At 43.2% G+C, this 27,977-nt stretch overlaps 1 protein-coding gene across 1 annotated transcript in view; it reads left to right on the top strand.

The window, feature by feature from the left end:
• Positions 1 to 27,977, top strand: part of LOC117502033 (chymotrypsin A-like) — a 51,504-nt gene that overhangs the window by 746 nt on the left and 22,781 nt on the right. The window contains exons 2-5 of the mRNA XM_034161016.1: positions 4,079 to 4,185; positions 9,901 to 9,980; positions 18,111 to 18,189; positions 20,870 to 21,050. Of these exons, the coding sequence (XP_034016907.1) occupies positions 4,079 to 4,185; positions 9,901 to 9,980; positions 18,111 to 18,189; positions 20,870 to 21,050 (447 nt within the window). The remainder of the gene's footprint in view (positions 1 to 4,078; positions 4,186 to 9,900; positions 9,981 to 18,110; positions 18,190 to 20,869; positions 21,051 to 27,977) is intronic.

Genomic DNA, 27,977 nt, shown 5'->3' on the forward strand with positions numbered 1-27,977 from the left:
AACCTTTGGACCTCAAAAGTTGACATTACTGGGGTTGGTTTTGGAGATAAGCACCCACTCCCCTAGAAATGCCCACATGGCTTGTGTCTCTGGTCAACTCTGTCAATTAAAGCCCAGCCCCTGGCCTTCATGAGTGATTTAGCTCTAAGTCCAGCGGACCACCAATCAGGTGGTGAATGCAGACTGCTGGCACCTTAAAACCAGTTGCTTCAGGCTAATGAGGCTAGTTAACCTTGGATGGAAGCCCACCTAGGAAAGGAAATGTCAAATTTCAAAAATCCACTACTTTGTGGCTATACCCTTCTAGGGCAAGACTAAGGGAGCACACCCCGACAGCAAATCTTCAGGTGGGGTCCCAAAGGTGGTTTGATGTTGCAATCAACATCATTCTGACAATTCCTGCAATGCCATTGGTGTCAAGTTGTATAGGCGTCTGTCATTCCCTTGGACTCACCAATTTTGTGGAGGGGGGCTTCTGCTGCATGGGCAACAGCTGATTCTCCCTACTATCTGCCCAGGCTTTGTACCTTCACTGGAGAGGATACTCCAGCATCATTGAAAGGTGTTGATACAACACAGGAAGTAACATTTACCAGTTCTAAGCTGCAGCTTGATTGGTGTATAGCTAGTGTGCCAGGGGTTGCTTCCAACAGTTGGAGAAACGATCACATCTCACTGGAGCTAGGTGGTAACTATTCCACCTCTGAGGAGAAAGACCAGTTTTATGAGGCTCTGGACCTGGCAATAGTCAGCCTGAAGGCCTGTACCTTTTACAAGTATTCAATGCTAGAACAGGAGCTGACCACAATGTCTGACCTGCCTTTCTCAGTCCTCATAGAAGGGGCAAACTCAATTAAAATGGTCAGTGACTGCTAGTGACGTGTCGGTTGTGAACGAAACAGAAGGAAGACGTGTGACAGAGACAAAGAGAGAGAAATAGCACCTCTGTCAGGGGCCATGGAGGGATGGCTCAGAAAAAAAATGGACGCAAATGCAAAACTCACTGACAACAGCGTAGGAGTATGAAAAAGCCTTGTCAAAAAAATCAGGCTGGGGTTCGAGACAGTTTTACATTCACAGAGGTGGAGGTAGCAGGCAGATGTGAGGCTGAGGCATGGTGCAAAAAAACAGGCAGAGTTCATAAGATGCCAAAAACATGCTGTTTGGACAACTGGCCCAAGGAACTAAATGTGTTGGACGACCCCTACTGCCTTTTAAAGACACCTGCAAAAGGGACCTGAAATCTTGCAACATTTCATTGACAAGCTGGGAAACACTAGCCATGGACCGCTCTACCTGGCGCTACTTATTTTGAGCAGGCAAATCACATCACGACTCTGAAAGAGCCAAAAATGCAGAAGACAAAAGAAATCGAAAGACGTCTGCTGCCATTGCAAACAACCCTTCTGCATCTGACTTTATCTGCCCATGCTGCAACAAGGACTGTCACAAATTGGCCTCTGCAGTCACATAAGAAGGAAAACCTGTAACATCTAACAACCTTATCGATTTATATACAACTCCAGTTCCAATGAAGTTGGGACGTTGTGTGAAATGTAAATAAAAACAATCTATTTTCAATTGAATACACTGCAAAGACAAGATATTTAATGTTCAAACTGATAAACTTTATTGTTTTTGTGCATATATTTGCTCATTTTGAAATGGATGTCTGTAACATGCTTCAAAAGAGCTGAGACAGTGGTATGTTTACCACTCTGTTACATCACCTTTCTTTCTAACAACACTCAATCAGCATTTGGAAACTGAGGACACTAATTGTGAGTGTCATGATTGGGTATAAAAGGAGCATCCCCAAAAGGCTCAGCCGTTCACGAGCAAAGATGGGGCAAGGATCACCACTTTGTGAACAACTGGAGAATTTTCTACACATAAGCGGCAAGGCCGAAAACCAACAATGAATGCCCGTGACCTTTGATCCCTCAGGCGGCACTGCATCAAAAACTGATATCATTGTGTAAAGGATCTTACTGCGTGGGCTCAGGAACACTTCAGAAAACCATTGTCAGTTAACACAGTTCGTCGCTACATCTACAAATGCAAGTTAAAACTCTACCATGCAACGCGAAAGCCACACATCAACATCCAGAAACGCTGCCGCCTTCGTTGGGCCGAGCTCATCTAAAATGGACAGATGCAGCATGGAGAAGTGTGCTGTGGTCTGATGAGTCCACATTTCAAATTGTTTTTGGAAATCATGGACATTGTGTCCTCCGGACAAAAGAGGAAGAAGACCATCCAGATTGTTACCAGCACAAAGTTCAAAAGCCAGCATCTGTGATGATATGGGGGTGTGTTAGTGCTCATGGCATGGGAAACTTACACATCTGTGATGGCACCATCAATGATTAAAGGTACATCCAAGTTTTCGAGCAACACATGCTGCTATCCAAGCAACATCTTTTTCAGGGACATCCCTGCTTATTTCAGCAAGACAATGCCAAGCCACATTCTGCACGTTACAACAGCGTGGCTTCGTAGTAAAAGAGTGCAGGTACTAGACTGGCCTGCCTGCAGTCCAGACCTGTTGCCCATTGAAAATGTGTGGCACATTATGAAGTGCAAAATATGACAAGGGAGACCCTAGACTGTTGAACAACTGAAGTCGTACATCAAGCAAGGATGGGAAAGAATTCCACCTATAAAGCTTCAACAATTAGTGTCAAACGCTTATTGAGTGTTGTTTGAAGGAACGGTGATGTAACACAGTGGTAAACGTACCACTGTCCAAGCTTTTTTTTTAACGTGTTGCAGGCATCCATTTCAAAATGAGCAAATATTTGCACAAAAACAATAAAGTTTATCAGTTTGAACATTAAATATCTTGTCTTTGTGGTGTATTCAATTGAATATAGGTTGAAGAGGATTTGCATATCATTGTATTCTGTTTTCATTTACATTTTACACAACATTCCAACTTCATTGGAATTGGGGTCACACGGTCTTTCGAGACTGAGCTGCCAAAAAAGAAGAGGGTTAGAGAACATCTGTAGTTTCTCTAAAAATATTAGTCCTATCAATGTTCCATTTTGGCGGCGGTCATCGGACCCAAAATACATAAACATACCAAACAGCAAATGTCAGTTCTGTCCAGTTTGTCTGTGGTTGAAAATGCACACATTCACACACGCACACATGTACACTTTTATTTTTACACACCCACAAACAGAGACATGTCAGAAGACATCAAACACACTAACCTTCTCACTCATGGTAAAGGCAACATGACACTTAACTAAACTGACTAAACCAATTGAACTACAAAAACTCAGTAAATCAATACCACTAACAACACTGTTAAACTAACATGAACCACAATAACAACATTTAAACTCCAAAACCCCAAACCCCCATGGTGCCTAATTTCTCCAAAAATATTTTCCTATCAACTTTCTGTTTTTACAGCATTCATTTTTGACCAAAAATACATAAGCATACCAAATGCTGGACATCACCATATCCACCACACTACATATCCACCTTGGGTCTTGGACCTGAATGTAGCCATCTATCTGCTCCCACCAGTTGAAACATGAGTGTTCCTTGTGAGCTCTTCCATTCGTTGTGGTCATTAACACACTAGCACCTGGGTGCTGAATCATTCCCAGAGAAACACCTCACATGCCCAAAATGTCATAGCTTACATACATTCCCTCATGATGCAAATAATACTCATAAGTCTCCCTAAGTAACCATACATTTGACTCAGAGTCATTCCAGCAGTACCCAGGGATCCTTAACAAAAACATAGCAACAAAGACATCCAGTCATCACCGTAGGTCACTGATTACATTCAATAACTTGTACAGAAGAACAAGCTAAAGACATGCATGCATGATGAATGGATGACATGCAACTGTGCAGAAAGGAAAATGAGAAAAAGGTGAAAGAGCCACAAGAAGGAGAACCGGGCATGTACAAAAAAAAAAAAACAGTAAAACCAAAAGCAAACAAAACACAAGAAAACAGGCACAAGCAAGGCATCAGAACAGCAAAAAGAAAGAAAAAAATCTGTAACTTTGTGAAGAATGAATGTTAATAGATCTATGGTGTTTAGGTTGTGGTGTTCCTGCCATCCCTCCCGTAATCACCGGCTCACCGGATTATTTTGCAAAATGTGAGGAGGCGGTGCCTCATTCATGGCCATGGCAGGTTTCCCTGCAGGTACACAATTCATGTTTGACTATATTTATGATTTTAAAATGTTCTGCACAGTATATAAATGTGAAACATTCTGAAACTAGAAGCACTCAGATAGTGCAAACCTCTGCCAAGGCCAAAGGGTCACTGATGTCACATGGAATACCCTTTGGCAAAGAGACTTATTCCATGTCGTTTCACGCATCTACCGTCATGTTTCAGATTCAGTGGTTAACCCTCTGGGGTTCGAGGGCATTTTTTGGACAGTTCACTCTCCTGGCATAAATGTTTTATTATTGCTGATAACAGCTCTCCCTACATCCCACAATCAAGTTTTATGTCTCTTTTTTTCAGGACAACCTGTACTTTCAAAATATATATGCTATACAGCACCACCGTTCGGCATAAGCAAACTACGCAGCCTGCGTGGGGCACCAACCATGTTGCACTAGTTTGCAGGGCCTCCAATTGACTGAAAAATGTGTTGAAATTATTACATTATTACCAGTGATGCCGGTAACGCGTTACTCTAATCTAACCACTTTTTTTGTAACGAGTAATCTAACGCGTTAATCTTTCCAAATGAGTAATCAGATTAAAGTTACTTCTCCAAGTCACTGTGCGTTACTATTATTTTTGCATTGTGGGTCAACAGCAGCATTAAACTTGGTCCGTGGGCAGGAGGTCGGGGTTCTAAACTGCCCACTTTAAGCTAAGACTCGTCCTCATCTCTTAAAGCGCGGTGAAAACAGCACACCTGCACTGAGCTTTACAAAGTCATTTTTATGCTTTATTTTTCTCCTTTATTTAGAATTCTGAGCTGAGCCGCTCCGTATCGTCTCGTTAAAAACAGCTGATCCTCCGCGACGTGTCAACAACTAACACTATCTTCCACTCAAATGCACCTAAACTCTCTTTCTGAGGACCACATGATGTGAAAACGCAATAAAACTTTCTGACCTGTAAATCTGGTCATGTTTTCTGCATAAATAAATGTTATCCATTCTTTGTGCTCAAACGCCACAGCAGGGGCAAATCCATATGGAATGGGGGCGTGGGGCAGGGATGTGCCCCCCCAATACCCCTAGATTAAAGGTCCAGTTTTGAAGCCGTTTTTTTCCTACAACTACTTAAAATAATAATAATTTTGACAAGTAAAATGTTTATAGAGAATTTAAATGTTAGAAAAATGTTAGAATTTAATAGTTACATTTACAAACAATGTAGGTTAGAAATTGCAAGTTTTACTGTTACAGTGCTGTCAACAGTTAAATATGAGGTCAAGAAAGATTATTTTACTTTTTATAAAACAAGTATTTAATTTCATTGAAGTCAAGAAAGGGTGACTATAAAGTGAGTTTTGGCAAAACAGGTATCATTGTTATGTTGAGGTGGCAGAGGGTTGTTGTCAGCAGCTGGGGAAAGTAACTAAAAAAGTAACTAGTAATCTAACCTAGTTACTTTTACAATTGAGTAATCAGTAAAGTAACTAAGTTACTTTTTCAAGGAGTAATCAGTAATCAGTAATTGGATTACTTTTCAAAGTAACTGTGGCAACACTGATGATTACATTTCAAAATCAATATGAATTATTTATGAATAGGCCCATCGTTTTTGTCTTTAAACATTGTGTAGGCCCCTACCCCATTACTTAATTGGGGCAAATTAACAGGTTTTTTTTGCCTAATATAAAGCCCCCATCCACCCCCGCCCCGATTGCCTGAAATGGTACAGCCCTGTTTGTGTCTTTCTCTGTTCGCTGTGTCACCTAACCAGGGTTGCCAGATGTGACGATTTCCAGTCCAATAAATGCTCAAAAATGCATGGAGGCACTAAATCCTGCGCAATTTGAACTGATTTTTAAAATGTGTGTGGCAATTCTATACAAAAAACTCGTCTAGTGCCATATTTTTACCCTAAACAAACCAATTGGATGGTAAAACACTCGATCTGGCAACCCTGTGCCTAACTGAAGTAGCACTGCTAGCCCACATTCGATTCTGACACGAGACGACAATTTGCCACTATGTGTGTTTGTGTGTGTGTGTGTGTGGGGGGGGGGTTCTTGTATGGGGGGGTGGGGGGGGCTCCCTGACCAGTTATGCTTAGGGCCTCCAAAACCTTAGCAGGGGCCCTGATGCTATAGCTGTGTTTTATAAGTGTAATAAAGGTTTACAATCAGAAATAAGAAAGGAAAAAGTAAAGTGGAATTAATTTTCCACACACATTTATAATAATAATAACTATAATAATAAACTATAATAACTATAATATAATACTATATTAAACTATAATATACTATATCAACTATAATAAACTAGTAACACATCACTCCTAAAAACAATCTTTGGTGTGTCACATGAGGTGAATCTGCCCTACGATTGGATTTTGGAAAACCGTGTGACGGTGAACCAATTCCGATTGGACACTCACATTGCTCACGTCATCACACAGCTTTTATGAGGAGTACAAAGATGGTGGACAGTGGCTCAAAAGTCTGTGGAGTTAACTTTTCAGCAAAAAAGTAAGTTTCTATCTCATATCATTAAAAAGTTATTTATAATTTAGTAAAGCTTGGTCTCAGCCGTCGTATACGAGAGAGGAGGGTTAAAGCCTTAGATCTTCAGCAAATGTATTTATAAAGAGAAACTGCATGAACTACACAAGTTTTTTTTTATTTTCTAATAAGTTTTTTCAATGAGGAGAAACAAATGCAAAATTATTGTTGTGTCGTAACTTAATTTTTGTTCAGCCTTTGTGACCCGTCTTCATGAAGTTAGATGCAAAAATGTTGAATGATAAAGAATCCTTAAAAAAAATTACTGGATCCAAATCGTGTTCCGGATCATTACCAAAATTTAATGACTTCTAAGGTAGGCCAAGATACACCCATGGTAAAAATTTCATTTCATTGATTGAGGATTTTTTGAGTAATCCTGCTAACAAACCAACCAACCAACCAACAAACAAACGGACGTGACCAAAAACATAGCCTCCTTGGCAGAGGTAATCAAACCCTATCAGAATTCTGCTACTGCGCAACGCATCCACAAGTGCACAAAGCCATGGTCAAGAAGCAAAATATTGTTCAACTTTCCAATCTTTTATGCATTTCACAAAAATTAAGTGCATATTCTAACCCTAACCTTATCACTAAACAATTTAAGACTAAAGTAATTTGCAGAGTTTTGAAGCAGCTACAGGCATCAAATTTGGAGTCTTGTTCCAAAAACAGAGAGCTTTGGGACATCTGAGATACCCTAAATTTGTCCACATTCATATACTGTGAAGAACAGAAGAAAATCTAAAATAATCTTGACATTTTGTGCGGATGTTTGGGCCTTATTGGGGTGAACACGTCTCCATAAATCGAGAGTTAGGTATGTAACTACGGTTCTATGAATTCTGGATGACTGCCAGAGGGTAGTGCTAAGCACCTGGATTATCCCACGCGGGCATGCACAGACGTCGGGTCTCATACCAACAAAGTCACCTTAGTGAGCAAGACTTGAGTGGTGTCGGTAACAATATATGACTGTGTTCCACAGCATTTTGTTCTTTCAGAATCTATGGACTAGACTCAGAGTGACAATCAACTCTGGCGGTCATCCAGAATTCATAGAACCATAGTTACATGTGTAACTCTCGTTCTATTTCATTCCTCCTGATTGCTAGAGGGCGGTGCTTATGGCCCAGTCACACAGCACACGACGATTCCTGAACGAAGGGGAAAAAGTAAAAAAAGTCACAATTCGTTGAGAAAAGGTGGACGAAAGAGCTTTTATCACCAAACAGTCTGCGAAGCAAGAGCGTAAAAGGGACGAAAGAGGAACTTAACAAAACCGAAGCTCACGATCTCGATGCTTTAATGAAATATGCCTGGAGCCACAGCTGGAGCAGTGTGTGTCTGCATCTCTGAGTTCCAGGACTTGGCGCTGGGACAGAGCTCATAGCACCTGAGTCCTGGAGAAACTGCAAACAGAAGCTGTGGAGATCTGTGTGCACGTCGGTGGACCACCTGCTCTGGTTCCTCGTCCAGAACAAAAGAGGGATCATCTCCTTCATCATCAGAATCCACACTGTCTGTTGACACACTGCGCGCTCCGTCTTGCTCCAATTAAAAAAAAAAAAACCTCTGGTGTGCTGTGGTCACTGCTGTATCACTGTATTACGTTACTAAGCCATATATTGATTTATAACTGAAAACTGTCAAAACAGGGAATAAATATAAGTGTAAAGATGATTGAATATATCAGAGCAGTAAATTAATCAGTGCGTGTGAACGCGGGCATTGACTCACATGTGCGGTTATTTCAACCAGCTGCAGCTAATCCACAACGTGAATTCTGCCTTCCAGAACAGCTCTTTACATAATTTTTTTTAAATTATCTATCCCTTGCCACATGTACATAAGGGCTCGATTGTCATTCCTACACTCATATTGTTGTATTTCATAAAAAATAAAAAGCGCACGCAGGAGCTGCTGCTCTTGCTACCGCTGCATTCAGATACCATCGCAAAATACACAACTTTTTTGTTGTTTCAAATTCAGCAGTTGCTTGTGGCAAAATAATGAACTGTATCCACACGAAAGATGAATTGTTTCGTATATAAGGTGTCTGAGCCCATTGAACCTGACTCCCCACCCAGATAAAAAAAAAAAATCCAAGCAAGCAGGCTGAGTTTGCTCTGTAATTTCCAATGGTACAAGAATGCAGCAGTAGCCTCAGCGCTCACAAACTGGCTTCTGCACTGTGTGAAAACATTCAGCTGCTCCAACGAAGTCAAATTAAACAATACATTACAAAACTAAACAAACGATTAAAAAATGTCAAGAACGACAGCAAAACGAAACACAGATGAATTGAGGTTGCCTTTTGTTCAAATTTTTCAACAGTTTAAAAATCCTGACAAAGCTCCAGCTACAGCAATGAAGGTGCTCGAAGGTTAAACGATGCCAACGAAAGTCAACAAAAGTCCAGATTTCTTGTTTCGTCAGGGCTTTGTTGCTCTTCGTTAAGTGCCGTGTGACTGGGCCTTTAGCACCTGAATGACCTCCAAACAAAGTCACGAGCAATCAGCACTTACCGAATCTCAGTTGCAGTTCGAAGAGGCTGATAATACAGCTGTCGTCACAGGGTGAGGAGCAGCTACATTCACTCTGTAGAAGCGGGTGAAAGTGCAGGAGGAAGCCCTAAAACGTTAGCGGTAACAAGTTAAGTCACCAATGTTTACTCGTAGCCTCTGGAGGACGCATATGCGTTTCTCCAACCAAAATGTTTGCGACGCTCCAACAAGGCAAGTGATCTCAAATATTCCGATCATCTGCTCTCATGTAAGAGATGTAGAAAGAACAGAACGCTGGGTCTTGTATATCCTTACTGACATCACCCAGGTCACGCTCACTAAAGCGAGTTTGCTGGTATAAGATTTCAACCTCTGTGATAATCATGGGATAAACCAGGTGCTAAGCACTGCCCTTTGGTGGTCAGGAGGAATGAAACAGAACCAGTGTTTCATTAACACTGGTTAATGCTGGGGGGTTCTGTTCTGTTGTGTGTGTGTGTGTGTGTGTGTGTGTGTGTGTGTGTGTGTGTGTGTGTGTGTGTGTGTGTGTGTGTGTGTGTGTGTGTGTGTGTGTGTGTGTGTGTGTGTGTGTGTGTGTTGCATTTTATGGTTGTCGGGGTTTATTTCTGGTTGTGTTTGTGTCTGTTTATGATTATGTTTGTTTGTTGTCAGGAATCTAGCGGCTTCCAGTTCTGCACCGGTTCTCTGATCAGTGAAAACTGGGTGGTGACGGCTGCTCACTGCAATGTCAGGTGAGGCCACCAGGAGACACTAGTGCAACATTAACACCAACTAGTAAAGTAAGTCCCTTCGGCTGCTCCCTTGTTGCACTCGTGGTCGCCACAGCAAATCCAAGGTGGATCTGCATGTTGAATTGGCACAGGTTTTACGCCAGATGCCCTTACTGACGCAACTCCACATTACATGGTGAAATGTGGCAGGGATGGGATTTGAACCCGGAACCTTCTGCACTGAAACCAAGCGCATTCACCACTTGGCCACCACCCCATTAGCACCAACTAAGAATGTATAATTTTCATGTTTGGTTTCAAACAGTCACAACCCACCAGCACAAGACAAATATTGGCCTGAGGAATGTACTAAAGGGAGACAAAATTTTCTATCTTTAGTCTGTTGCATGGTTTTGGTAACTTCGGGTCCTATCTCACTGGGCTACGACAGCACGTAAAGGGCAAGCGAGGGATATCATTTCATTTCATGTGATGTTCCCTGGGTGTCACTCTTCCCTCACTTGATTTGCAGGGCGTCACACTGTGTCACACACACCATGTCTGGAGGGTCCTTGCCACACAGTCCCAGACACCCGGAGTCATCGCAGATGTGGGGAAGCCCTCTGAATGTCATACCCGCAATTTAGAAAGTGCAAAAATCAAGAGAGGACTTTGTGAGGGGTTGACAATAGATGAAACTATATTGTGTGTGACTGGAGACAAAAAAAAATGAGGCTCTGACATTCCAGATGGGAGACACACAGAAACTGCCTTGGGTGCACACCAAAATAGTGGAGATGATGGGAGAGAGATAGCACTTCAAGGTCAAGTCCAGCAGCCACAGTTCAACTGCCGACCTGCGTGCATGCATGGTCAGTTGACTGGACACAGCTGTCTGCGCCAGCTGGGACAGCAGGAGCCCACACACAGAGGTATGCTTCAGCACAGTAGTGGATGAATATCAGTCATTCCCAAGAACATAGGACATCTGTCCATAGGAGGAAGTTGCGCATGATTCATGCAGCCAGGAGCTCTTCCCTGCTTACATTACATATTTCATCCTGTGGCTAGTGATCATGCAGAATCCATGCATGATGGTGGCAGCCAGGAGCTCTTCCCTGCTGGACATTACATATTTCATCATGTGGCTAGCGATCATGTGCAATCCATGCATGATGGTGGCATGTAGCCAGGATCTCTTGCCACCTGGACATTACACATTTCATCATGCGTCTGGTAATTGTGCACAATCTGTGCATGACAGTGGCAACCAGGAGTTCTTAGATGGTATGGACATTACATACTTCATCCTGCAGCTGGCCATCACACGTGATCTGTGTGTGGACCTCTTCGAGGGCATGAGCCACTGGTCATTACATTTCATCTTGCTGGAAATCATTCTGCAAGTGGGTGAATGCCCTGTTCACAGTTTTCTTCCTGTTGTATTTTTTTCCTCCGTAGAGCCACTAGATTGTAATTATTTTTTATTTATCTTATTTTATTTATTTATTTGTATTATTTACAGGACTGTTCCTTACTGGGTACAGTCAGGGGAATTTCCACAGCCTCATGGATAACAGTAGGATAATACCAGCTGAACACTTTGTGCACAAATGTGTCATCATTTCAGCCACATGTGACATTAAACATCCGTGACAGTGCTGCATGGCATTTGCATCCAAATTAGCAGACCTTTGCAGCTGCAAAGGCTACATTGTGAGAGTGTCACATGGCATTTGAATGGCATTCACGTGATATATATGTGGACATCTTCGCCGCCAAGTCCATGCGAAGTACAGCTGACATTTGGTTGACATGCCCTGACATGTCATTTGTACCATTTCATGTCAGTGGTACCACTTCAGTGAGATACCAACTGCAAATATGTCATTCATTTGCATGTTCTGTCCGTAATTCATGTCTCCAGCCATTCTCTGACAGTCGCAGCCCAGTGAGGGAGGATGCTTACTGTGGGAGCTGAACATGGGTCAGGGAGTTTTATCGGAAATTGGCTATAAAAGACTGGTAATGGTGGTAAATTAGGAATGGTGTAATAGGTTACTTGAGGGATTATATTTTGTTAATATAACACATTACACACTAATACAACACAGTGTTAGTATTAAAGCAAAAAAGTGAGTGTCATGCCTGATTTGTCCATGATCTAGGCTTTGATCCCTTTTTTGCCCCTTTCTTTGATGCATCTTCTGTAACCGCTTTGATTTATTAGTTGTTTATTTTCATCATGTGTTTATTATATGTTCTATTTTGCTTTGCCACTTTGTTTCTTTGCAACTTTTATACTTTAGCCATTGTCCATTTTATTCTTCTCATTTGTTATCTGTTGTGCTTTAGTGTCAGGTTTTGTTAATTACAGTCTCTATTTTATTTTTAGTTTGTTTAGCCACGTTGTTTTCTTAGTCCACTTTAGTTTTGTCTTGGTGTTTATTTTCTTTCAGTTCTCATGTTCATGCCCGGTTTGTTGTTGTATTATATTCTCCCCTTGACTTCTGTTTTAGCTCTGTTCTGTTTTATGCCATTTGTTTCCACTCCACACCCCTGCACCTCCCATCATGTCTTCGTCCCTCACTCATATTTGATTGTGTTCACTGAACCTGCCTCATTTCTTTCACTCACACTCTTGGGACCAGCTCACGTGTCTTTGTCTATTACATCACTCCAGTTTGTGCACTCCCCTCCTCACAATCTTGCCCATCCATACTCTTTGTCCAGAAGCCACACCCCCTTTCTAGATCCTTCTCCTCACGTGCACCTCATTAACACCACCTGTTCCTCATATCACATCCTGATTAGCCCACCTGTATTTTAACCTCACAGTCCTTCACTTCCCTGCCAGATTGTTGTCTCTGTACACTTTCCAGCGTCCGTTTATCAGTCCTGTTTTAGTCAAGCTGTGTATCGAACTACTGCACTGTTCTCCTCAACTATGCCTCTTGCCTCTCCCCGGATGTCCATGCTTGCTCGTGCCACAGAAGCCTGCCTGTCCATTACTGCGTCACAGTCTGACCCTGCTTGTAACTCTGCCTGGCTGACTGATTACATGTGTACCATACCTGAGCCTGGAATAAAGACCATGATTTCCTCCACACCTAAGCCTAGTCTGGGAGTCTGTATTGTGGGTCCAGCTGCTCCTGGTGCCGGGCTGCCACACGTCCTGACAATATTTGTGTATTTCAAGGAAAAACTGAAATGTTGAGAACGATGTTGTACTTTTGGTATTACCAGATAAAACAAAAAATAAATCAGATTAATTTGTTTTGTTTATTTGTTTTGGCAGTATCACACCCACCTGACTTCCAGACCTACAGGATCAAGCAACTTGGTCAGTTGTTTTACTGTGGGGAAACATCGATACCATCTGTCCATTAATCATGGTTTCAATTTGCACAAATGGGACCAACTCCTCCAAGTTTGTCTCGTTTGTCCTTCTGAACAGCCACAATCTCTTCACAGTCCTTATATTTATAATAAAAGGCCTTTCATGCCGAGTGTGCAAACACCGCACGCATCACCCTAAAACCCATTATTTTCAATGAGAAGCATCACGGAAATACTGTGTTGTGCAAATGCAGAGCTTGCGCGATGCTCGATCAGGAGCGTGCAGCGCCGCTTGACCTCAATCTCACGACGGTCAAAGTTCAACGCAATCTAACTTTCATTGTTGTGCACTGTGATGTAGCTTCATGCGTCCAACAGAAACAAGGCATCAGTCCAAAATACGGAAGATGACAGAGTGCAGATATGTGTGTCAAATGAGAATCAGAAACGCTAATTTATAAACAGCAGTTTTCTAAAGAAAATCCTCACAGTTTTGTTTTGTTTTTGTTTTGGTTTTTTGCATCAAGATTAATTTTTGACTGTATATTTTGAAGTTTAAGTATGACAGTGAGACATATTCAGCCAGAACTCCCCATTTTCCGCGTCCACTTGCGGCATTCATGGCGCAGCATGCGCTAGCTGAAAGGCCCTGCGCCTGCGGAAGCAACAACTTGAGCGTGCCACATGCAATCTTAGAGGCCCTAGATAGTAGAATGTAAAATGGCCCATGCTCACAAATGCTTTGATTTATTCTCCAAAGTTTGACATAAAATCTTGAAATGTCAATTTTATTGTCGCTATATTGTCAAAATGGTATTTCAGTTTTTTGTACCAGTTCAACTTTATTCTCAATATGTAAAATAAAATAAAAATCTGCATCTTCTCATTTCCCCCTTTATTTTTTTTTTATTTATTTCATTTATGTAGCACAAAATCACAATGAAGTTGCCTCAAGGTGCTTCACACAAGTAAAGTCTAACCTTACCAACCCCCAGAGCAAACACACAGGCAACAGTGGTAAGGAAAAACTCCCTCTGATGATTTGAGGGAGAAACCTCAAGCAGACCAGACTCAAATGGCAACCCTCTGCTTGGGCCATGCGACCAACACAATTGACCAAACAATTTACAAAACAAATATACAGGAAATTTTGGCGGTGCACAGGATGGGAGGGTTGCAGAAGTAGACACCACAACCATCTTTGGATGGAGCCGCACCTCAAACACAGGGAAAAACAGAATCAGGCATCAGAAAGACAACAAATACAGTATAATTTATCAGCATTAAGCAACAAGAAAATAGAAGAAATATTGAGTCTCGACAGAATCTGACTGTTTTATCGATGCAGGGAGATCATTCCACAAAGCATGTGCATGATAAGAGAAAGCTCTGTGACCCACAGTCTTTTTGTTCACCCTAGGAACAGAAAGTAGTCCTGCACCCTGAGCACGCAGAGCCTGGGCCGGTATGTAGGGTTTAAGTAGGTCAGCGATGTAGGGAGGTGCCAGTCTGTGAACAATTTTAGAGGTTAGTAGCAGAACCTTAAAATCTGATCTCACAGGGACAGGAAGCCAGTGAAGAGATGACAAAATGGGTGTAATGTCTGGCAGCAGCATTTTGAACCAATTGGAGACCCATAATGCTGGACTGCGGTAAACCAGAAAATAGAACATTGCAGTAGTCCAATCTAGAAGAAACAAACGCATGAATCAGGGTCTCAGCATCAGCCATAGACAGGATGGAACAAATCATTGCTATATTTCGCAGGTGGAAGAAAGCAGTCCTCGTAATATCTCTAATGTGGAGGTCAACATAGGACAACGTAGGATCAAAAATTACCGCAAGGTTCCTCACTTTGTCAGTGTGATGTATAACACACAAACCTAGGCTAAGCGTTAGCTGGTCAAATTGATGCCGATGTTTCACTGGACCAAGAACCATCATTTCAGAGTTTAAAAGTAGGAAATTGCTAGACATTCCGCTTTTCACTGATGCAAGGCAATCTTCTAAGGATTTTATGTGGATGAGATTACCAGCAGTTATCGGCATGTATGACTGAGTATCATCAGCATAGCAATGAAATGTATTCCCAAAATGCTGCAATATGTGCCCAAGGTGTGCTATATAAAAGAAGAAAAGCAGGGGGTTTGGAACCCCAAATTTCATGTCACTAAGGTTAGAGGTAGTGATATTGTACAAAACACAGTGAGAACAACTGGTCAGGTATGATGTCAAACATGCAAGGGCACTCCCAGTAATACTAAAATGATTCTCCAGCCTATCGAGTAGAATATGATGATCCACGGTATCAAATGCATCACTAAGATCTAACAGCACCAGAACTGTAGTGATGTCTGAATCCATTGCAAGCAGAAGATCATTCCCCACTTTAGTGAGAGCTGTCTCTGTGGAATGATATTTTCTAAAAGCAGACTGCAGTGGCTCAAAGAGATTATTCTCAGTAAGATGGTCCGTGAGCTGCTGTGAAACCACTTTTTCCAGACTTTTAGAGCAAAATGATAGTTTTTCAATATACTAGGGTCAAGATTAGATTTCTTAAGTTATGGTTTAATCATTGCAGATTTGAAACATTTCAGAACAGATCCAGAGGTTAATGAGAGATTAATCATTTCCAGCACAGTTGGCCAAGAGTGGGCCACAGATCCTTAAATAGTTTTGTTGGTGTGGGATCAAATAAGCAGGTTGGGCTTTTTGTAGATGTTACGGGCTTCGTCAGCATGCCTAGTGAGAGACTATCATATTCTGTAAATCTAGGTAATACATCAGTGATGGCACCTACATCAATAGAAGGGTGTAGTGGCTGGGTTAAGGCATGCTGGGATATGTTTAACCTAATGTCATCTATTTTCTTCTCGAAGTAATCCAAGAAATCTTGTGCTGTAAAAGGAGAGCGACTTACAGGTGGTTGACCATGAATAGGTCTTGCCACCGTGTTGAACAAAAACTTTGAGTTATGCTTGTTTTTGTTGATCAAATCAGAGTAATAGGTCCACTTTGTAGCCAGTAGTGCATGCTTATAGTCTAAGATAACATCACACCATGTGAGGTGGAATACTTCTAATTTTGAACTATGCCATTTCAATTCTAGACCTCTAGCCTTATGCTTGAGGTCATGCAAGTAATCACTGAACCAAAGTGACTGTGTTTTGGAAGCGTGGTTTTAATATAGGTTGCACAGTAATGTCAAGTGTAGTTTTGAGCGCTGAGTTTAAACTATCCACAAGACTGTCGACTGATTGGGCATTTTCCAAATGTGAAGCTAAGATATCAGGCAGTCTAGCTTCAAGTTCAGTTGTAGTTAATGAGTTGATGCATCACCGCAGTGATAAACAAGGTTGTTGTTCCACTAAACACGGCAGTGAAACTGTAAACCTAAGAAGTAAATGGTCAGAGACCACTGATGAAAGAGGCACTGTGTCAATACTAGTGACAAAGTAACACAGATGATTTTTATTCTTCTGACCTTGGCAATACATAGCATTGTGTGCAGAGCAGAGAATCAGATTTTCAAATGAATCATATTTGTGACCCCCAACAGCTAATAAGCTTAACCTAGATTTATAAATAATAGCAACACCCCCGCCTTGCTTCGCATCATGAGCGATGTGACTAAATGTGTATGCGGTCGGCTGGAGTTATTTAAGGGGAGGACAGTTGTATGTTTAAGCCAGGTTTCACATAACCCAATCATATCTAAGTGATGATCTTTAATTAGATCATCAATCAACAATGATTTTGAGGACAGTGATCTTATGTTAATGAGACCCAGACAAAGGACCTCAGTGGGATTGACAGTTGAACTGTTTGGATTTAGGGGTGGTTCCAGAGTAGCATATATAAGATGCCTGGAAGTAGGTTTACGTTTGAGACATTCCACATGGCTTGTAGGTAGCAGACACAAAATATATGATATTGCTGGAACAGCCAGCGGGTCATCCTCAATTTCAAAGTCATCCAATGTAGTAATGGGTATTAAGTTTGCAAAGCATATCCCGCTATGATTTTATGGACACGTCTACGGAAACAGGCTACAGTCTCAACTGGAGGAATTTCCCTCCCTGCCACATAAACTGCACTAGCACCATAGTGCCGTAATCCTGCTAAAAGTAATCCCTCAAAGTTTATATAAAGTGAAACATTATCCATTGACTCCATTAAATTTTGGAGGTGATCCGGATCAAGTTTCACTTTATATAGGCTTTGAAGGATCACGTCAACACTGCTGCACAGATTTTGATGGAATTTGTACCACAGATAGATATTAGGGCATGGAAGACTCCACTGAATTTTAGAGGTGATCCAGATCCAGATTTTAACTCAATATTTCACTTTATAGGATTTTAAGGATTACGTCAAAACTACTTTGCGAATTTTCAACAAATTTGCACCACAGATACATATTAGGGCATGGAAGACTCCACTGAATTTTGGAGGTGATCTGGATTGGCAGACGTCAGAAATCTCTAATTGCCCTTGTTTTTATCATAAAAACTTCATAATTTCGTCACAGTTGCTGTACAATGTGAGAAAAAAGTATTTATGGGAATTAAACTGATGGAGCTTTTAACTGGACTTCTACATGAAAATGATTCCATCCAGCTTCACATTCATTCAGTTTGCTCTGATGTATAGGTATTATGTGGACTGGAGTGTTTCATGGTGATTATTGCAGGACATACCATTGTGTGAAGTTAATTGGACATCTATGTAAAAAAGAACAGATCCTGTTTCAAGATAATTCAGTTTGCACTGATCTACTTGGACTAAAGCGTTTCATTGTGATTACTGTAGGACGTACCATCGTGTGATCCTGGGTGAGCACAACCACTCCTCCAACAGCGAGAGCATCCAGGCCCTGAGAGTGAGCAAGGTCAGTCTGTCCCACATTTTCCAACTCAAGTTTCTTCTGGTTCGGTCTAGTTTTCACTGGCCAGAATGTTTGCAAACAGTGTTTTAAAGCTGAGAATTCTGTATATAACAGTGAAGTGACATGTCTACAAACTGATACTTGACTGGCCTCACCACTTTGTTAAGGCTTCGAGCCCTAAGGGTATTTTCTTGATTTTACCATACCTTCAGAAATCCCCCTTTAAGGAAATTTCTTTTTGTATCATGCACATGTGCTGTGTATCAAAATGTTGAGAACAATATCATCTTTCTGAATGTGAGGCATACATTTGTCTAGAACACTATCTAATATTATGATATAATAGATATATGGTGAAAAATCTGACCAGGATCCAGGAGAGCATCACTGGGTTAACTTGACACTATAGCAAGTAAAAACAAGTTGTTAAAAAGCCACCCAGTGGTCCACACCTTAAAATAGCATTCTGTTGGTGAAATGGTTTATACCATTAATAAAATTACAGATTTGCAACTAATACTGAAAAATCCAAATGTAATTGAATCAGGAAGCTTATAAATAGCAGATAGTTATTTACAGAAAATCAGATGAAATTTTTATATTTTCTCCAGTGTGTAACTTTGTTTCCAACACAGATGGTTTATGTAGTATATACGAGATATGTTAGAAAACTATCCAACCTTTTTATTTAAAAAAAAAAAACTATATGGATTTGAATCATGTGCACTTGCATCAGCCAAGCTTGAACCTTTGTGCGCATGCGTGAGTTTTTTCACGCCTGTCGGTTGCGTCATTCGCTTGTGGGCAGGCTTTGAGTGAGCACTGGTCCACCCCTGCATCGGATTTTCATTGTCAAGGAAATGGCTGAGCGATTGGAGCAGCGCTGAATCAAATTTTTCCAGAAACTGTGAGAGACAGCAAGGTGGAAATCATTCGGAAGATTCAGATGGCTTTTGGTGAAGATACTCTGGGCATCACACAGATTAAGGATCATTACAACTGGATTAAAGATGGCCCACAGCGGCGCAGGGTGCGCCGCGCTCCGAGCGGCCATCGACAAGCTGAAACAACCAGATCATTTCCAAAGTGAAGGCTGTGTTGATCTGGGACGTTGTCTGACTACCAGAGAAATTGTGGAAGAGGTGTACATCAGCACTTTTGCGGCACATTCCACTGTTACAGGAGATTTTGTAATGTAAGTCGTGCGGAGGAATTCGTGCGTCAGGACGGAGCCGCTCATGGCGCACAACAAAAAGCACATCGGTGTTGGAAACCATTCGGAAGATTCAGACGGCTTTCGGTGGCTTTTCAGTCGAGTGAGTATCCGAGAAATTGTGTAACAGCTAGGCATGTCACAACTTGTCCTGTGAGACTTCCAACACGGACGTGCTTTTTGTTGTGTGCCATGAGCGGCTCCGTCCTGTCTTTCATTACAAAATCTCCTGTAACAGTGGAATGTGCCGCAAACGTGCTGATGTACACCTCTTCCACAATTTCTCTGGTAGTCAGACGACATCCCGGATCAACACAGCCTTCACTTTGGAAATGATCTGGTCATTTCAGCCTGTCGATCCGCTCGGAGCGCGACGCACCCTGCGTCGCTGTGGGCCGTCTTTAATCTGGTTGTAATGATCCTTAATCTGTGTGACGCCCAGAGTATCTTCACCGAAAGCCGTCTGAATCTTCCGAATGGTTTCCACCTGGCTGTCTCTCACAGTTTCTGGAAAAATTTGATTCAGCGCTGCTCCAATCGCTCAGCCATTTTCCTGACAATGAAATCCGATGCAGGGGGTGGACCAGTGCTCACTCAAAGCCTGCCCACAGGTGAATGACACAACCGACAGGCGTGAAAAAACTCATGCATGTGCACGAAGGTTCAAGCTTGGCTGATGCAAGTGCACATGATTCAAATCCATATAGTTTCTTAAAAAAATAAAAAGGTCGGATAGTTTTCTAACAGACCTCGTATACAAGAGCTGATGTGGATCCTCCTTCTTCTTGTCCATTGTCGGCACACCGGGAAGTTCCTGGTTTTTTAGTGGCGCGCAGTTCAAAATCTGAATATTTATTTCTTCAAGAACTGCACACCAGGAAAGGATAAATTTCAAACTGTTGTTTAATTTTAGTCTTAAATATTCTTGAAAACATGGCATTACGTGTTGCCTACACTTTAAGACTCAATAAAATGTTGAAATTGAAAACCTGTAAAGCCTATTTTTGTACACAGAAAAATCACAAGATGTATTGATAAGGGAATCAATAAAGAATCAGTTTGCATTGAATCAGGAACAGGGGAGAATCGCATCATATCGTCATGTATCGCTATATGTATTGTATCACTGGTAGTGTATCGAGGTGCGTATCCAATTGTCAGTGATGAGATTCACATGCCTAGTATGTATGTATTGAGTATATTTTGTTTAGTGCTTTAATTCCTGGGAAATTAAATTATGGTTACAATAATGATTATTAATATTATTAATAATACATGATTTTTCTGTATATTAGTTGCATCATAGTATAAGTCTCATGTGCCAAGAATGTACCAATTAAATTCATTTTTGTTCCAAGTGAAAAGATGACCCTCCAAACATTTAATAGAGCCTGGGTTCAAAAATGTCAAACTTCTCCTTTAAGTTCATTCACTTTCTCAGTGTCCTTAACATATAAAGTGTCCCCAAAGGTCCGAATACACCCAAAATACAACCCCTACAACGTGAACTACGACATTGTGCTCATCAAGCTGTCTAGCCCTGCTGAGATGACCATGCACGTTTCTCCGGTGTGTATGGCTGAGAACACTGGCAACTTTCCCGGAGGCATGAAGTGTGTAACCACCGGCTGGGGCCTGACATGCCACAATGGTGAGACCACCAGGAGGTGCTACACTGCAGGGACAGAACAAATGAGAGGGTTAGACTGTGTGCCAAGCAATGGAAATCCTTCTATACTCAACAAAAATATAAACGCAACACTTTTGGTTTTGCTCCCATTTTGTATGAGATGAACTCAAAGATCTAAAACTTTTTCCACATACACAATATCACCATTTCCCTCAAATATTGTTCACAAACCAGTTGAAATCTGTGATAGTGAGCACTTCTCCTTTGCTGAGATAATCCATCCCACCTCACAGGTGTGCCATATCAAGATGCTGATTAGACACCATGATTAGTGCACAGGTGTGCCTTAGACTGCCCACAATAAAAGGCCACTCTGAAAGGTGCAGTTTTGTTTTACTGGGGGGGGGGATACCAGTCAGTATCTGGTGTGACCACCATTTGCCTCATGCAGTGCAACACATCTCCTTTGCATCATCTGTGAAGAGAACACCTCTCCAACGTGCCAAACACCAGCGAATGTGAGCATTTGCCCACTCAAGTCGGTTACGACGACGAACTGGAGTCAGGTCGAGACTCCGATGAGGACGACGAGCATGCAGATGAGCTTTCCTGAGACGGTTTCTGACAGTTTGTGCAAAATGTCTTTGGTTATGCAAACCAATTGTTCCAGCAGCTGTCCGAGTGGCTGGTCTCAGACGATCTTGGAGGTGAACATGCTGGATGTGGAGGTCCTGGGCTGGTGTGGTTACACGTGGTCTGCGGTTGTGAGGCTGGTTGGATGTACTGCCAAATTCTCTGAAACGACTTTGGAGACGGCTTATGGTAGAGACATGAACATTCAATACACGAGCAACAGCTCTGGTTGACATTCCTGCTGTCAGCATGCCAATTGCATGCTCTCTCAAACCTTGCGACATCTGTGGCATTGTGCTGTGTGATAAAACTGCACCTTTCAGAGTGGCCTTTTATTGTGGGCAGTCTAAGGCACACCTGTGCACTAATCATGGTGTCTAATCAGCATCTTGATATGGCACACCTGTGAGGCGGGATGGATTATCTCAGCAAAGGAGAAGTGCTCACTATCACAGATTTCAACTGGTTTGTGAACAATATTTGAGGGAAATGGTGATATTGTGTATGTGGAAAAAGTTTTAGATCTTTGAGTTCATCTCATACAAAATGGGAGCAAAACCAAAAGTGTTGCGTTTATATTTTGTGTAGTTTTTACTTTTCGTGACCCACAGTTGGTAGCTACTTGAAATTTTGAATGATAGGAGATATAAAATCACTGAACTAGAATTCACAACTTGGCAAGAACAAAAGTTGCACACTAATAAGTATTCATAATTGATAATAATAAACGATATGAAAAGCCCCCTCTTGTGTCAGGAAATGAAAAATCATGTACAAATATGTGGAAAGTTACACAGCAACATTTATTAATTGTCTGTTAACAGAGAACAGGAATTATAAGAATCTCCACCCACACCACATGCATATATATGTAGATGTATATTATTCCTCACAGTTTCATGTTTTTCATTATGCTATCATTACTGTAATCGCCAAGCAGAACATATTGTTTTCATTTACATATAAATACATATATATATACATACAGACATGGTATACAGTAGGGACAATAAGCATTTGACCCCCTGTCAGTTTTGCAGGTTTTCCCACCTACTAAGAATGGAGAGGTCTGTAATTTTTTTTATCGTAGGTACACTTCAAATGTGAGAGACACAATCTAAAAAAAAAAATCCAGGAAATCACATTGTATGATTTTTAAATAATTACTTTGTATTTTATTGCATAAAATAAGTATTTGACCCCTTAGAAAAACAAAGCTTAACAATTGGTACAGAAACATTTATCTGCCATTACAGAGGTCAGACGTTTCCTGTAGTTCTTGACCAAGTTTTCACACACTGCAACAAGGATTTTGGTCCACTCCTCTATACAGATCTTTTCCAAATCTTTCAGGTTTGGAGTTTCAGCTCCCTCCAAAGATTTTCTATTGAGTTCAGGTCTGGAGACTGGCCAGCCCACTCCAGAACCTTGAAATGCTTCTTATGGAGCCCCTCCTTAGTTGCCCTGGCTGTGTGTTGGAGGTCATTGTCATGCTTAAGACCCAGCCATGACCCATCTTCATTGCTCTTACTGAGGGAAGGAAGTTGTTTGCCAAAATCTCGCAATACATGACCCCATCCATCCTCCCTTCAATACGGTGCAGTCGTCCTCTCCCCTTTGCAGAAGAGCACCCACAGAGTATGATGTTTCCACCCCCCAGGGTTCATGGTTGGGATGGTTTTCGTGGGGTTGTAGAGAAGCTTGAATCTTCAACTGGACTGGGTTGCTTGACACGAGGACGTTTCGCTTCAAATTGCAGAAGCTTTCTCAGCTAAAATTCTTGCTCTGGTAGTGGGGATGCAGGTGAACAATGCATCCCCACTGCTGAGGCCGTCTCAGCTGTGAGGCAGAGGCTGCTGGAGAATGTGTCTCTACTTGAAAGGACCAAACTCACACTAGACCACATCTGCCAACTCTTGGAGATCTATCTTAACACCACGTATTTCCTGTTTAGGGGGAATTACTACAGGCAGATCCATGGTTGTGCGATGGGGTCTCCGGTATCCCCCATTGTGGCCAATCTGTACATGGAGCAAGTGGAGAAGAGAGCCTTGACATCGTTCACAGGCATCTCTCCCAGTCACTGGTTCAGATATGTCAATGACACATGGGTTAAAATCAAGCAACAGGAAGTGGAGGCCTTTACTGAGCATCAACTCGGTGGACTCCAATATCAAGTTCACACGTGAGGATGCCAGAAACAACCATTTAGCCTTCTTGGACTGTGCTGGTTACAGCAGGATGAATATGTTAGTTTAAATGAGTCAACACCCCCGAGTCACACTAACTGTCAGAACGCTCGTAGCACGGGCCGGGGCGGAGGATTAGCAGCAATCTTCCATTCCAGCTTATTAATTAATCAAAAACCTAGACAGAGCTTTAATTCATTTGAAAGCTTGACTCTTAGTCTTGTCCATCCAAATTGGAAGTCCCAAAAACCAGTTTTATTTGTTATTATCTATCGTCCACCTGGTCGTTACTGTGAGTTTCTCTGTGAATTTTCAGGACCTTTTGTCTGACTTAGTGCTTAGCTCAGATAAGATAATTATAGTGGGCGATTTTAACATCCACACAGATGCTGAGAATGACAGCCTCAACACTGCATTTAATCTATTATTAGACTCTATTGGCTTTGCTCAAAAAGTAAATGAGTCCACCCACCACTTTAATCATATCTTAGATCTTGTTCTGACTTATGGTATGGAAATAGAAGACTTAACAGTATTCCCTGAAAACTCCCTGCTGTCTGATCATTTCTTAATAACATTTACATTTACTCTGATGGACTACCCAGCAGTGGGGAATAAGTTTCATTACACTAGAAGTCTTTCAGAAAGCGCTGTAACTAGGTTTAAGGATATGATTCCTTCTTTATGTTCTCTAATGCCATATACCAACACAGTGCAGAGTAGCTACCTAAACTCTGTAAGTGAGATAGAGTATCTCGTCAATAGTTTTACATCCTCATTGAAGACAACTTTGGATGCTGTAGCTCCTCTGAAAAAGAGAGCTTTAAATTAGAAGTGCCTGACTCCGTGGTATAACTCACAAACTCGTAGCTTAAAGCAGATAACCCGTAAGTTGGAGAGGAAATGGCGTCTCACTAATTTAGAAGATCTTCACTTAGCCTGGAAAAAGAGTCTGTTGCTCTATAAAAAAGCCCTCCGTAAAGCTAGGATATCTTTCTACTCATCACTAATTGAAGAAAATAAGAACAACCCCAGGTTTCTTTTCAGCACTGTAGCCAGGCTGACAAAGAGTCAGATGTTGTGTGGGCCGCTGAAGAGGAGGTACTGCTGGCCCACCGCCACTAGAGGGCGCCCTGCCTGGAGTGCGGGCTCCAGGCACCGGAGGGTGCTGCCGCCTTACAGGAGCAGCCAGGATGACAGCTGCCACCCATCACTGGAGACAGCTGATCCCAATTAACAAGGAGGTATATCAACAGGACGGCATCTCCACCTCATTTGCCGAGATATCGCCTGACCAAAGAGGTAACAATCTCTGCCCATACATATAACTAACCATTGTTGTATTTCTTGTGGAGCATTTGTAGGACAGCTGACTACTGAACAACTTTTGGATAAGTACTCACCTTCCTACACTCCTGTATCATTGTTAACGAGAGGTGGAGGTGGACTCTCCACCCTCCGTGTTACTGGGTGCAGCCGCATCCACACCTGACTGTTTTTGTTCCTTGCCAGCAGTACCGGATCCGACGAGCGGAGGCAGTGGCCACCTGGGGATTCGGGACTTGGCAGCTCCAGTATTCCCGGGGTTCGGTGGCAGAGGAAATCGGTTTGGTTCCGGTTCGACTTGGACAGACGTCTCCTATCGTCGAGCCTGCCCACACGACACCGTTGTTATTGGACTCAGTCTCAATATTGTAATCGGCTGTGTTGTTGTGCCTGCTTTCACAACAGTAAAAACAGTGTTATTTGATTCCTCCATTGTCCGTTCATTTGCGCCCCCTGTTGTGGGTCCGTGTTCCTACACTTTCACAACAGGATATCTCGGCCAGCGTCATGGATCCCGAGGGGCGTCAACCGGCTGTTGAACGGCCAATGGAAGAACAGGACGCGCAGGCGTCCTCGGGAGGGGTGATCGGTGAGTTTCAGCGGATCCTCACCGCTTTCACGACTCGGATGGATTTAATGACCGAGCAGAACGTCCTCCTGAACCGCAGGGTGGAGGCTCTCGCCGCACAAGTGGAAGCGCGCCCCCCGGGCACCGCTGTGGCTCTCCCTCCCGTCGACCCTGTGCGTAACAGTGATGTTCCACTGGTCGTTCAACGACCCCACCCACCTTCCCCTGAAGCTTACATAAGCCCCCCAGAACCGTACGGAGGCTGTGTGGAGACGTGCGCAGATTTTCTAATGCAGTGCTCGCTCGTCTTCGCACAGTGTCCCGTCATGTACGCGACTGATGCTTGCAAAGTAGCTTATGTAATAAACCTGCTTCGCGGTGAGGCACGCGCTTGGGCTACAGCGCTCTGGGAGCAGAATTCACGGCTCCTTCTGACATATGATGGGTTTGTAAGGGAGCTCAGAACCGTGTTCGATCACCCTAATAGAGGAGAAACCGCTTCAACCGTGCTACTGTCAATGAGACAGGGGCGTCGGAGCGCAGCTGCCTATGCAGTCGACTTCCGCATTGCGGCTGCGAGGTCCGGCTGGAATAGCACTGCCCTCCGCGCCGCCTTTGTAAACGGACTGTCTTTGGTTCTTAAGGAGCACCTGGTGGCTAAGGACGAACCGCGGGATTTAGATGAGCTCATCAATCTTGTCATACGGTTAGACAACCGGTTAGAAGAACGTCGGCGGGAACGAGACGAAGGGCGTGGCCGGGCACGCGCCGTCCCTCTCCCTTCCGGTTCCGACCGCGCTCCGCCTTCCCCACGCTCCACGGCCCCTGCGCTCCGTGAGGCCACAGCTCCCCCTGCTGACGAAGCTATGGACACGAGTAGGGCAACATTTAGGGCACCAGATGCACAGAGGGGACGGGCCCACGGAGCTTGTTTTGTTTGTGGTGCAATAGAGCACCATATGAGAGACTGCCCCGAGCGGTTAAACTCCAACGCCCGCCCCCTAGAAACTGGGCTAGGGATGGGCCGAGACATTCACGTGGGACACACCCACATTGCCACACGACTCCCAGTTACGATCCTTTATGAGGACTCAACCCTGAAGGCCCCAGCACTGGTGGACACGGGCTCTGAGGGGAATCTGTTGGACAGCAGATGGGCCAGGGAGATAGGGCTCCCTCTGGTGGTGCTTACCTCGCCTGTACAGGTTCGGGCACTAGATGGCTCCCTACTCCCTCCGATCACGCATAGAACACCACCTGTAACTCTGGTGGTGTCAGGAAATCACCGGGAGGTGATCGAGTTTTTTGTGACTCAGGCCACCTCCCATGTGGTTTTAGGATTTCCCTGGATGTTGAAGCACAATCCCCGGATCGATTGGCCGTCCGGGGTAGTGGTTCAGTGGAGCGAGACCTGCCATCGGGTGTGTCTAGGTTCCTCGGTTCCTCCCGGCTCCCAAGCTAAGGAGGAGGTCAGAGTCCCGCCCAATCTGGGGACGGTGCCGGTGGAGTACCACGACCTTGTCGACGTGTTCAGCAAGGATCTGGCTCTCACACTTCCCCCCCACCGTCCGTATGATTGTGCCATTGATTTGGTTCCGGGCAGTGAGTTCCCGTCCAGTAGGCTGTACAACCTCTCACGGCCTGAGCGCGAATCAATGGAGACCTACATCCGGGACTCATCAGCTGCCGGGTTGATCCGGAATTCCACCTCCCTGATGGGCGCAGGTTTCTTTTTTGTGGGTAAAAAAGACGGCGGACTTCGTCCATGCATTGATTATAGGGGGCTGAACGAAATCACGGTTCGCAACCGATACCCGTTGCCCCTGTTGGATTTGGTGTTCACACCCCTGCATGGAGCCCAAATCTTCACCAAGCTCGATCTTAGAAATGCGTATCATCTGGTTCGGATCCGGAAGGGAGATGAGTGGAAAACGGCATTTAACACCCCCTTAGGTCACTTTGAGTACCTGGTCATGCCGTTCGGCCTCACAAACGCCCCCGCGACGTTCCAAGCATTAGTTAATGATGTCTTGCGGGATTTCCTGCACCGGTTCGTCTTCGTATATCTAGACGATATACTCATCTTTTCTCCGGATCCTGAGACTCATGTCCGGCATGTACGTCAGGTCCTGCAGCGGTTGTTGGAGAACCGGCTGTTTGTGAAGGGCGAGAAGTGTGAGTTCCACCGCACGTCTTTGTCCTTCCTGGGGTTCATCATCTCCTCCAACTCCG

The sequence above is a fragment of the Thalassophryne amazonica genome, chromosome 2, assembly GCF_902500255.1.
Source record: "Thalassophryne amazonica chromosome 2, fThaAma1.1, whole genome shotgun sequence".
NCBI lineage: Eukaryota > Metazoa > Chordata > Actinopteri > Batrachoidiformes > Batrachoididae > Thalassophryne > Thalassophryne amazonica.